We start from the raw sequence: 12351 nt of genomic DNA on the forward strand, positions 1-12351 counted from the left end.
TTTGTTCATCCATTGTCTTTATGTATTTTATTTTGGAACTCAAAAGCATGACAGATTTAATATTTTTAGTAACAGAAGCCATTGTGCCTTTTTGCCCCCATATCCACAACCTTACATTCTTGTGTAAATCTTCAGTATCACACCTTCTCCTTCAACGGCCAATTGGAGCATGAGATTATATTGCTTGTTTTCTTGGATTTTTTTTTTGCCATTTCTGCCCTTCATAAGATATTAAGAGTTTTTTTTTCTTCTTTTGCCCAGCATGCCATGCTGAAGCAGGATCATTAATTACCATGGCGATTACATGAGCTGATGGGTCTTGCTCACTCGAATGTAAATATTGCTGCAGCCTGAAGGACCAATATATGAGAGAGAGAGAGAGAGAGAGAGAGAGAGAGAGAGAGAGAGAGAGAGAGAGAAGGAAAGGGAGATAAAAAAAGAGAGAACAAGAGTCAATTAGATAGGAGAAAGTAGGAGAAAGGAGAGAGTGAACTAGCATGAGCTCCAGACTAGTTCAGTGAACAAAAGGTGTGAGGCAGACGTCACTGGTGCAATACTAACATTTAGGAAATATTATTTGTGCCAACTTGTAATGGTTCTCCTGCTCATGTTTACTTGTTTATCAAATGAAGCTTGGAAGTGTTAATTAGTTTAAGTGTCATGGCTACTAGAGCATAGCTATCTTAGATAGCTAGAGAGAGATGTACAGAGAGAGAGAGATGGACAGAAAGAGAAAGAAATTGACAGAGAGAGAAAGATGGACAGAGCGAGACAGGTAGAAAGAGAAAGAGAGATGGACAGAGAGAGAGAAGGAGTGATGGACAGAGAGAGATGGATGGAGAAGGAGAAAGAGAGTTGGACAGAGGGAGAGAAAGAGAGAAATGGACAAAGGAAGATAGACAGAGAGACAGCAAGAGAGATGGACAGAGAGAGAATGCAGCTCCGCTTTCATCTCCTACTTAGGAGAACTGTCATTCGCCAGATCAAGGATCAGAAGATCAAGGGCAGGCAGCATCACAGTAGTGATACATGATAAATTCACTTGTCTGTTTTTCTTTTTTTTTTCCCCTGCCTTTTCTTCTTTTTTTTAAGACTGTAGTAAATGTGATTCCTAACTGTGAGTTTGTGGATCTTTTTTCTTTCTGGGTGCTCCGCTTCTTTATCACAGTCAGGTGAACAGTCCGTTTTTACAGCTAGAGACAGCCGTCTGCCATTTTCCATTTGCATAGATATGCAAACTCCCAGTTTTACTGCAGAGTACTCTACGATGCTATCAGGCAGACGCACATGAATCTGGTTGCCTCACTTTACCTATCTGGGTCACTGTTCACAGCTTCCCTAATGCACATGATGCAATACTCCATATGCAAAAAAAAAGATTAAATATGTGTTTCCACTACCATGTTCATATTAATGTATTATTATCCTTATGGTAGCCTTATGATGTGTGATACTGTCACATTTGCTCAATCTAATGGCTCATTTTAAATCTTAAATCTTAAACTTGAAATGTTATATGGGACAGGATAATGCTTTTTCTACCCTTACTACTGGGTTGAATTTGCTTTGCCAACTGTCCTTCCCTGTCACCCTTGGCTATAAAGTACTGGTGACTTTGCCTTTAAGTGTTTTTATGTCTTATTTCAATGCTGTTTCAACTCCTGATCGTGCTACATTTACTTGATGTCTTTGTGTTTGTACACACAGGCTTTTACCAGTGGGACACAATTTATGCTCTTGGCAAAGATGTGGAGCAAGTGTTATCCTCCATGATTTTACAGAGTGGCTGTGCTGTTAAGCATGTCAAGCACAAAAAGAGCTGAATGTATTATATCCCAGTGGAGCACAGCCAGTCACTGATGTCACCTTCTAACCTGTACTAGAAAGGTCGATTTTTTCTAATCATGTAGTAATGTGTTAGAGTTTTTGTGTTGACTGTGTGTGTGTGTGTGTGTGTGTGTGTGTGTGTGTGTGTGTGTGCACGCACGTGTGTCTCTGCCTCCTCTCCCACCATTTAGAGAGCTCTCGGAATGTCACCCTGGAGGGCCACTATCACTGCAGACAGGGCCAGGAGATCAGCCTGGGCCAGCTGTGTGACTTCACCCCTGATTGTCCGCTGGGAGATGATGAGGGCGAGGCCTGTCGTGAGTTCCGCTCTGGTGCATGCAGTCCTCCTCCGGGAGCTAGGCTGAGCGCAGAGAGCCAAGGTCAAAGGGCAGTGGCTCTCTAATGTAGCCACAGCGTCAGCCTTTTGAGTAGCTGGACCTAGTGCTCCCAGGCTGGACCCCGATCTCTGCAGTGCATGCAGTGCTCTGCAGTGCACTCACACTGCTATGATCCATTTTCACCCAACATATACCTCTCTCTCTCTCTCTCTCTCTCTCTCTCTCTCTCTCTCTCTCTCTCTCTCTCATTCTCTGTCTCTCTTTCTCTCTCACTCCTGCTGCATTGTTGCTTTGAACTACTGCAGCCTAGCTGGACAAGAGGTTTATGTATTTGTTTGCATTGCTTGTCAGCATTGCAAAATTGTTTCTTTCTTAATGCACACAAAAGTGAAATGACTGTCCTCTGAATGCATGAAGCTATGCAGTTAATGTGTGGGACTAGCTTGACATCCCTCTCCGTCTCTCTCATAGACATATTATCCATAGACCCCGAGGCAGCTTCTGTTTTCCCTCTTGGCAGGGACATGTGCACAGGAGCTCCTTTTCTGTGGAAGGGCCTCGTCCGTTCTGCTGTTGTCAAACTTGTCACTCATGGGATTTGTTAAATGTGTGTATTAAGATCCAGCAACACAACTGAGTGCAGTCACTGCATTTGTATGTATCGTTCATGAGGCCAATATTTTGAAAACCCAAGCATAACAGAGATTCTAGAAGATGGAAAGTTAGTTCTAGCTCTGGGTCTTTCTGTCCTGTACACTCGCTGGTCATCAGGAATTGTTTTTTCCACACTCTTTTCCTGCATTTAGGCATAGCTACACCCAGTACTTAATTTGTTATCCATGAGATACTGGAACACCAAGGGAAAGGTGATCCAGCCAGAGGACAGGGAGGGAAAACGGTCCAGGGTGTACAAACACAACTGTGCTCTAAAAGCTTTGCGTAATAGAGTTAAATGCCATTTAATAGACCTTGCATGTGTTAGGCTACACAAAATGTGTTTAACTTCAAAAGCATTTTCCTCAGTAAATAGGGTCTTACAACACTACATTAAACATAACACAATGTAACACATATAACAAGAATACTCATACCAATGAAAAAAAAGCCTTTCTTAGTTTGTCTTATCTACATTTCACCAGTCGTGATACATGAGCATGTATAAGTTATCAGATAATGTGTGAGCATATTCTTATCAGGTAACTGATAATTTAAAACCCATCATTGCAGTTACCATCCATGATTAAATCACCTGCTCCGGAGCAGTAATATTCATGATGGTGGTGATAGAAGGGGAGTTAAAAGAGAAACTGGATCTGCTGCATTTAAAAGACAAAATTTAAATGAATGTCACCATATGACACGACAGTGACAGCTCAATCTGACTCAGAAGTGCGTGACCAACATTTTATTATGCTGTACATTTGTGACAGTGCCACTGTCAATAAACCACGGCAAATTAACAAATTAGTTTTTGTGACATTGATAAATCTTTACAGTGGCTTCTGTCAAGTGATTTTATTATTGAATATGCCAGAACATACTGTTTTCAATTAATCTTTCGTTTGCTTCCCCTTTAACATTCATTTAGAATTTGGACTCAACCTGACCAAGCCATTTACAAACTTGACCTTTACCAGAAAAAATGTTCATTACTTTGCCTTTTTTATAAAAAGAGGGGGAGGAAGTTGGTTACTCTGTTTGTCAGGGATAATGACCTGAATTTAATCCACAAAAGGGTCATTCAGTCCTGTAATTAAGACTTTCAGAGAGAATGTGTTATTAATGTGTCATACATAGTAACTACATCCCCAAGCAATTTTACATAGCCTATCCATAGTGCTAACACCTTATGAATCAGTGAGTTTTCTATACAGCACACCCAAGATACTGTCATGAGAATTTTAAATAAGAGAACAAAGGAGAGGAATGAATGAAGTGATCTTTCCTGATGAATTTCCACTCACTGAGAGTGTCCCCTCCTGTCAGCGCATTTCTCTCGGAAGCTCTTCTCCTGATCCTGTTCTGGGCTGAAGGATGGCACTGAGTTGGGTCGATGTGTTTACACTCTCTCGGTTAATGGTCATCAGTGTCGTACTGCCTCACTTCACCTCGACGAGTGATTAGGCACTCTTGAATCCTGCCTCTCAGATCAACGCTACACAGCAGAAGCAATAAACTTCAATTTAAGCATATTGGCAACGTTAGAGGACAAAACAAAAGAAAATAGTTAAAAACTGGAAAATTTGATGGGGCTCAAATCAATGTGTTATTGATTATAGATAATTAAAGTATTTAAAAAATGTTTTTAATAAAATGTATTTATTTTTACGCAACCTGGCATTATTCATTTACACCGCTCACCTCAAACCACCCAGCCTCTGTGTGGCCCACCAATCCCTGGGGCCCCCTGGGAATATGTCCACTTGTATTTTAGCAATAGTCCAGAGGTTGGAACACACTGCAGGTCTGATTCAGACTGTCTCATCGAGCACATCTCAACTTTATATGTAGAGCTTTACTGGTTCTCCCGTGGGAACATTATAAAGCAGATTGTGGTGGCTGACAGGCAAAACACAGGGGTTGGCTGGGAATCCATTTTTAGTGTTTTTTATTAGCAGCAACAGACAGCAGCCTACTGAACTCGACTTTGCCAAAACTCAGACTAAGCCTGCCTCTAAGAAAAAAAAGAAAGAAAAAAAAAACACAGCTATCTTCAGTCTGTCTTCTTTATGTTTTACGCTGGCTTTGTAGTGGATAACTATACCCTATGGCATGACACCAGATTCTGTCTTTTTTTTTTTCTCTTTCAGAAATGTAATGTTGGTAAGGACTGCAACAAGAGGCTCAGTCTACTGGCCCAGGCCAGTAGTTAGACATTGGTGGTATTATTTGTTTTGTTTTGGTGATCCCTTCATCTCTCATAGTAGGTGTAGCTCACCTGGTAGCACATGGTGCTAGTAACACCCAGGTCATAGGTTTGATTCCCAGGGAGCGTACATGCTGTCAATTTGATTCATATATAAGTTACGCTGGGTAATAGTGTCTGCTGAGATGTAAGTGTAGTTTTATGCTTAAAAGCCAACAGTCCTGACAAATTTCATGAGTACTGTATCAGATTTCTTGATGCCTGGGGCCAATCGGTTCGCAGGGTTGGGTGGTATGGCATGTTTCTGCGAAGTCTGGGTCTGTTGAAGGGTGTCTCTTGGGCACTGGCTAAACCCGGCGCTTGTTTTTGCTCTGTCATCACCTCAAAGTGAATTGTCATTTGAAAAAAAACTGTTGTTTAAAAGGTCCCTCTCATGCTTTTGCTTCTTAAGAAGCATAAGACTGGTCAGTCTGTTTCACCAAAGCTCACAGCCTCCAGTGCCTTGGGATTAATTTGCCCATATTTTTGCCTCACCCTTAATCTCTGTCTCTTTCAGTTTCTACTCGTCTCCTGGGCTGCTTTGTATTCTACCTGCTTTTCTCATTTTATCTTCTTCTGTCTCACCTGTCCGTCCAGGTCAGTTCCTCAATGGCAGCTACTGTTCCTTTGAAGAGGGTGATTGTGGATGGCAGTCTGTTTCAAGCAGAAGTCCTTACAGGAGGGTCCACCTGTCCCTGCCCAAAGGGCTCAGAAACAGCTGTCCATCATCAGGTAACGACCTCCAAAACTGACTTCATTAAAAATACAGGCTTCATTCAGAAACATAGCTTATAAGCTATGCTAGTAGGCATTTTAGATCTTACAATTTAGAAAATAAGTTTTTAGAACATTCACATTTCCCTTAAGCTGACTTATTTGTTTGTTTGTTTGTTTTTTTGCATGGCAGTCTACATTTGACTTTATGATGGCTAACCACTTTGAATTCTCAAACCAAATTCAAATCTGTTATAATCCATTATCTTTCCATATTACAGTGCCTGTGCAGAGTTCATTTCTTTTGGACGTGTTTCGTGTATGTCTGTCGTGTTGCCTGGCAGGGGCTGTTTTGGCAGTAGAGAGTCAATCCAAAGGTCAGCAGGGGTCTGTTTCTGTACGGAGCCCTCTCTTCCTCTATCCCCTGCGGAACGCTCCATGCATGGTAAGAGAACGGCACTGTTATTGTGCATTCCACAGGCATGCCAAGTAGAGCTGCCTGTGCTGCTCTGCTGCCCGCTTTGTACGCATCTCAGAGGAAATTGTGCTTAGAGCACTTTCCAGCAGACCTCGATTCAGATTGCTGGCAAATGTATTCCACTGTCATTTAAGTATACAGCACACAGCCAACAATGCTTGTGGTCATTAGAAAGGTGTTGCGTAATGATTTTTGATATTGTTTTTTAGCATAGATATGGGTAGTGGCAGGTCTGCAAGATGAGAGGAGTTTGTGTGATTAATGTGCCAAAGTCCTGCTTGATAAAATGTCAGTGCTAATTGAAATGAGTTGATTAATTGATTCTCTTATAGTATGCTGAGATGCTGTGCATATAATTATGATTTATGCTAATTAATTTTGCATATTATATGAGAGTTCTTAGAATTTCACTTGTTTTATGGTACAGTGTTCTCCACATTTTGCACATTGCACATTTGATTTTGTGTCAAGAGTCAAGGTTACACTGGGCATTTTTAATATGATGTGGATTATGAATAATTGTTATGAAGGATACTGCCAGCATTTAATCCTGTGTAATGAGGTCATTGTTACACTCAAAGTTGAATATAATTTCAGTGTAATTAAAAGTACATTTGGCAAGATCCTGAAAAAAAGTTAATGCTGTTATCTTTACGAATAATTAGCAATGCCCATCTCCAATTCTTGGAGTTTTGACAGTCAGTGTTTTGTTTAGTATCTTACAAAGAATGCACAGAGCTTGAACCCACAGTCACAGCCTCAAACCTGCTCAAACACAAAAGGCATAGAAAAGGAGGCAGATAGAGAAGGTATGGTTGAACCACGTAGCAGGGGATCTTTGGAGATGGAAAGGTGGCAGAGAGTAAGAGATGCCACGGTGAAAGTTGAAAGCTGAAAGATGCCGGCATCTGAGGGTAGAGTGAACGGGGGATCAGCATAGACACAGATGGTGGGGGAGGAGATATGGTTGGTCAGGTATCGCTAATGGGTCTGATTGACAGCTCAAGAGATGTGAGGTGAAGGGCTCATGGTGTTGTATGTATGGAGCCCAGAGCAAGCCCAGAGCAAACCCAGGGCCCAGCAGGCCCTGACAGCAGCCTGTCTCAGGCCCTGAGATGAACCAAGACTCTGGGTTAGTGCTTCTGACTCTCTCCCTTGGCCAACAGTCCCTGTCTGAGCATTAGAGTCAAGGAGCTTTCATCAGCTGGCATGCTCCACAGTATGTAACCTCTCATACTGCAGGACTGGTTGTAATAGATAACTAATGGTTCTTACATCAGCATCATAAATTGTTGTAAGTCATAGGTTATTTTTTGCTTCAAACTAGCACTAAGTCTAGCACTTTGTTTTCTTCTAAAGGGAAACAGAATCGAAAGGGAAAGACAGTCAACGCTAGTATTGAAACTGATAGAGATTAGGTCTGACATCCCAGAACTGGAGGCAGGCTCTGCTAATTATTTATAAAAACACAGAGGTTAACAGGAGGTTAACATTAAAACAAGTGAATGCTCATCATGTACAAAACTACAAAGAAATTTGTATTCAATGAATAAACAGTCCCAAAAGATGCTCCGTTTACCAAATGGAATTGCATTTTGAAATTACAACATGATAGGTGCAGAAACGTGTGTGTTGTCCACCGCAGGTGCACTTCCAAGTGTGTGGGAGTCCGAGCAGTGTCCTGTCGCTATGGATTGTGGAAAACAGCACAGGGCCTGAGGGCCAAAGAAATCTGTGGAACTCCACCAATGACAAGATGGACAAAGGATGGAGACACATCACCTTCCCACTATTTGGACTAGTTGACTCGTAAGCATGACTGTACTCTCTTATCTTGCTTGTTTGAGTTTCGATAACCCATGTATTTCTTGACCCTTATTTGAAAAAAACGTAGAATGTGAAAAACATAGTATATTGTTAAACATAATGACTTGTATGCCTCACAGAAAAACTGGCAATCGCAGTAATCCTACAAGCCTCACCTCAGTGAAGAGCTACTCAACAGCCTTTCCAAATGCTGATTTGTGTGTGTGTGTGTGTGTGTGTGTGTGTGTGTGTGTGTGTGTGTGTGTGTGTGTGTGTGTGTGTGTGTGTATGTAATTTCCATTCATTTTGTGGTAAAGCCAATGTTCACCCCTCAAATCTTAATGAACCCCACTGGGGCCAGGCCTGAGCTGTTGCTGTGCTTACCACATCTCTGGGAAGAAACCTTCAGGTTCAGCTGCTCTTTTGCTCTAATTAGCAGCAGCACTTGACTTGCAAGAGTGTGTGGAGGAGAGCAAAACAGAGGGCTGTGTGTGTTTCATTGGACTTCCTGCCTTTAGTGCCTGAGGTTTGCTAACATAAGTCCCCAGAGAGTGATTAAAAATTCATATTTGCCCTTCATCTGGTGCCTTTGGCCTTATTCCTTTTCTCTTTTTGTCTATTTTTTTCTGTTAAATTTTCAGTTATTATCGATCATTCTACTCTCAAGCTTCATAGTGTGTCATGGCCCTTAACTAGCCTCTAGCCAAAGTACATATTAGTTGGAAAACATAGTGAAGTGAGTGTATTCAGGACACAGGGCTCAGGGAAAATCATAATTTCCAAACTAAAAACAGTTGAGAACAGGGTACATTCAGGTATTTGTCCATAATCAATTATGCTAAATGTATTTAGGGGAAAAGGACAAGTTAATCTTATTGTGCCCCTCTTATAAAGTGTTGCCAAATTTTACTCTTTAGGCTAAATAATGTCACCTTGTTGGTCTATGACATATTAATAAATATTAGAATTACTATTTAGCTGTTGTATTTGTTGCTGGTCTGCTTTTAAGCTGCTGTCTTCAATTATGTAGATGCATTACAATAATGTGACTAATATAAAATGTGACCCATTAAGGAATTGGCTTAGCTTTTAATTGGTTTTCAATAAATCTGGTTAATAATTCTCAGTCTGTCTGTTGGTCTCTCTCTCTCTCTCTCTCTCTCTCTCTCTCTCTCTCTCTCTCTCTCTCTCTCTCTCTGTCATCATTTATCTTTTTTATCTATGTAGGTTTTACCTCCAGTTGGTTGCAGATATTTCTCCTGGCTCTGATGTGGCCTTAGCAGTGGATAACTTTACTCTGAGTATTAACTGTTTCCTTGCCAGTGAGTATGTGCCATTTTCTTCTCCTCCCTTCTGTCTCCTCTGATGTTTTGGTGTTTTGTTATTTTGCTTTTTTGAAAGAGGAGGAAGTAATCAAAAGATGAATTAAATACTTGAATGTGTTTGCTTCAAAATACCATTAAAATATCTACTTCCTTTGATTATTGTTTATTGTTTAAGTGTTATTTATGTATTGCTGGTTTGGCTCTAGTTTCCTATAAAATACATGAAATACATGAAATGTGTTACTGTTCAAGAGGCATTTTAAACTGAGGGGTTTTTTTGTTTCTTTTTTGGTTGTTGTTGTTTTTTTGTCATAAAAGTCAGAGTTTTTTAATAGCCCAGCAACCCACATGGACACGACCAAATGTTTATCATCGCTAATGCAAGTAACTGAACATAAACATTTCCTATAATTATAGGCGTACATATTCCACAATCAAATTTAGCCACATCATTAACCAGTAATGTTGATGTTAAGTCTATCACAGATGTTCATATATAGATGCATCGGACGATAACCTAACAGGTGCAAACCCTTTATCTAAAATTTCTAGCACACCTTTACTATAGACAATATAAGCCATGTTAAACTTACACTAATGCTGCATAAATGACAAAAAAAAAAAAAAGTTATTCTATGCAGTGACATAGATGGCTAATATCCACATGCTGTTGGCTGATGCAAAGGGTTCAATTTGGCACATAGAATTGCCTGCACTAGGCAGCCAAATTCAATTTGTGAAGGGCTGTGAAGGGAAAACAATCACCCATCTTATGAACTGTTTCACTGATCAACACAAAAGTGTTACTGCTTTCTTTGATATATATATACTGCTAAAGTTAAAACCCACTAATTTTAAGCCTTGTGGACACCTCAGGTGCACACCTAATTTAGCGAAGCAATAATGCTTATAATACAAATCCAGTAAGATGCTTGCACTGTTTTTGAGAGGGTTCCAAATAGAAAAGTATCCTCTTGGGCTTCCTGTTGCAGAATAGCAAGCCCACAGAACAGGCTCTTCACTGGGATCCAGAGGAGTCTCACCCTACATACGGTGGGGCTCAGAGAAGAACAGAAGCTCTGCTCATTAATGCAAATGGGCTAGATTAAACATGGCTGAGCCCAATCGCTTTCAAAGTTCCAGAGACATGTGGGGGCCCATTTCCCACGCCAGATGTCTTTATATGTGGCTGATTTCACTTCATCTACTGATTTGATTTTCAAACCGCATGAGGTCAGCACTCGTTAAATATTAATTCATCCTTTACATCCATTGGCAGCAGTGCCAAAGGGATTTATCTATCACCTGAAAGATGTGGGAACCATATAACATTACATTTATGAATTTCATAAACTGTATTCTCTGTCTTCTTTCTCATAGATATGGCAGGTACATAATATACCTAATAATGAGATCTCAGTGTACACAAGTGTAACTGGTGTACACAAGTGCACCTGGTATTACATCCAATGGTTTCTATACACCTTGTATATTTCCCCTCTGGACTGTTACATCTACAGATCTATAACAGTGCTTTGGGGGTCATATGAAGCATCGACTTTAAAGGCTCAGGGCATCAAGCTGGAATCCAGAACCATTAAAACATTGAGGACTGCTTTGCCCACTGATGAATTTAGTGTTTCATCAGAACCGATAAGATTTTAGAAGGATCTGAGCACAGCACTATGGCAATCATCATCCCTCTCCAATCTCTGAGAGAATGGAACATTGATGGCTAACATTCTCTCTGAAATAATTGCCCTTCAGTTTGTGTTTGATGCTATTTGCCAGTGTGCACTGATTTGACCTCCACCACAGGCATCCCCAGATGGTTCCCTTTTATTTTATCTATGTGTGCACCATGCTTCACATGAAAAAATCACGAGTCAATCAGCACTAAGTCTGTCAGGCCCAGCATGAAGCCTGGGTTATAGCGAAATAGACCTCATGATGTCAGGATGAGCATTACAACCATACCATAATTTGTTTAGAGGTAAGAGAAAAGCATTGTAACTGTTAGATGACTATGTGACTATGTTTTGTGATGACTGTGTGTGTGTGTGTGTGTGTGTGTGTGTGTGTGTGTGTGTGTGTTTCAAAGCCATTTCTTTCTTGTCTCCATTGTCCTCCAGCTCATGCAGATGGCTTCAGATTCACTGTGGGGTTTTTGTCTTTGTATTTCAGCTCTTCACATAGCTGCAGACTTTAGTACATACTGATTTTATTAGTTTTGCTCTCATAGGTTTATTTGGGCAGTTAGCCATATCAATAAGAAACGTGAATGGAGGACTCAGCCAGCCGCAAAGGACAGCAAGCATAGCAAAAAGAATCTGAAAGATATCCAAATCCTTTTATTTCTTGATACATCCCACAGTCACCTAAAAGCACACCTGGAATGTGTCTATGATGTCTTTCCCAGGTACCAAGATTACCAAAGGTATTTTTTGGCTGAAGGGGCTGATATTTATGGACATGTGAATGCTTTTAGTATAGTCAGATACATGCACCATGTGGACAAGGTCATTCTTCTGCATTATCTGTCTGAACTCTTAATGTTTTAAGGTTTTTTTGTTACTAATGAGTTTCTGAATGCCAGAGGTCCACAAACGTGCATTTGTGAGCTCTTACTTGTGTATTTGTGAGCTCTTACTTGTACAGATTCATGCATTTCTTGGTTTTCATTAATGCAGATGATGCTATGTGAGTGCTAATAGTTTCATGGATTGTGTAGACTGGGTTCGTTTTCCCCGCCCACTTCTCAACCAAGACCTACCAACAGGAGTATTATCTCTGGCAAAGTTTAAAAACAGATGAGTCCATTTCCTTTAACAGAACAATGTTTTAAATCAATATATTCCAACAAAGCTCCACAGATTCGCTATAATGAACTTTATTCTCACTGATGCCTAAACACTGTATCCCTGTCTGGGATGTTTACCCCAGTGGAGCCAACCAATC

The 12351-nt window shown here is 40.6% G+C and overlaps 1 protein-coding gene across 1 annotated transcript in view; it reads left to right on the top strand.

Annotated features, from left to right (window-relative positions):
• Positions 1 to 12351, top strand: part of alk (ALK receptor tyrosine kinase) — a 236810-nt gene that overhangs the window by 199805 nt on the left and 24654 nt on the right. Inside the window, exons 6-10 of the mRNA XM_027020557.2 lie at positions 2019 to 2144; positions 5668 to 5802; positions 6129 to 6229; positions 7908 to 8071; positions 9296 to 9390. Coding sequence (XP_026876358.2) covers positions 2019 to 2144; positions 5668 to 5802; positions 6129 to 6229; positions 7908 to 8071; positions 9296 to 9390 — 621 coding nt within the window. The remainder of the gene's footprint in view (positions 1 to 2018; positions 2145 to 5667; positions 5803 to 6128; positions 6230 to 7907; positions 8072 to 9295; positions 9391 to 12351) is intronic.

Source organism: Electrophorus electricus, chromosome 13 (genome assembly GCF_013358815.1).
Source record: "Electrophorus electricus isolate fEleEle1 chromosome 13, fEleEle1.pri, whole genome shotgun sequence".
NCBI classification, from domain to species: domain Eukaryota; kingdom Metazoa; phylum Chordata; class Actinopteri; order Gymnotiformes; family Gymnotidae; genus Electrophorus; species Electrophorus electricus.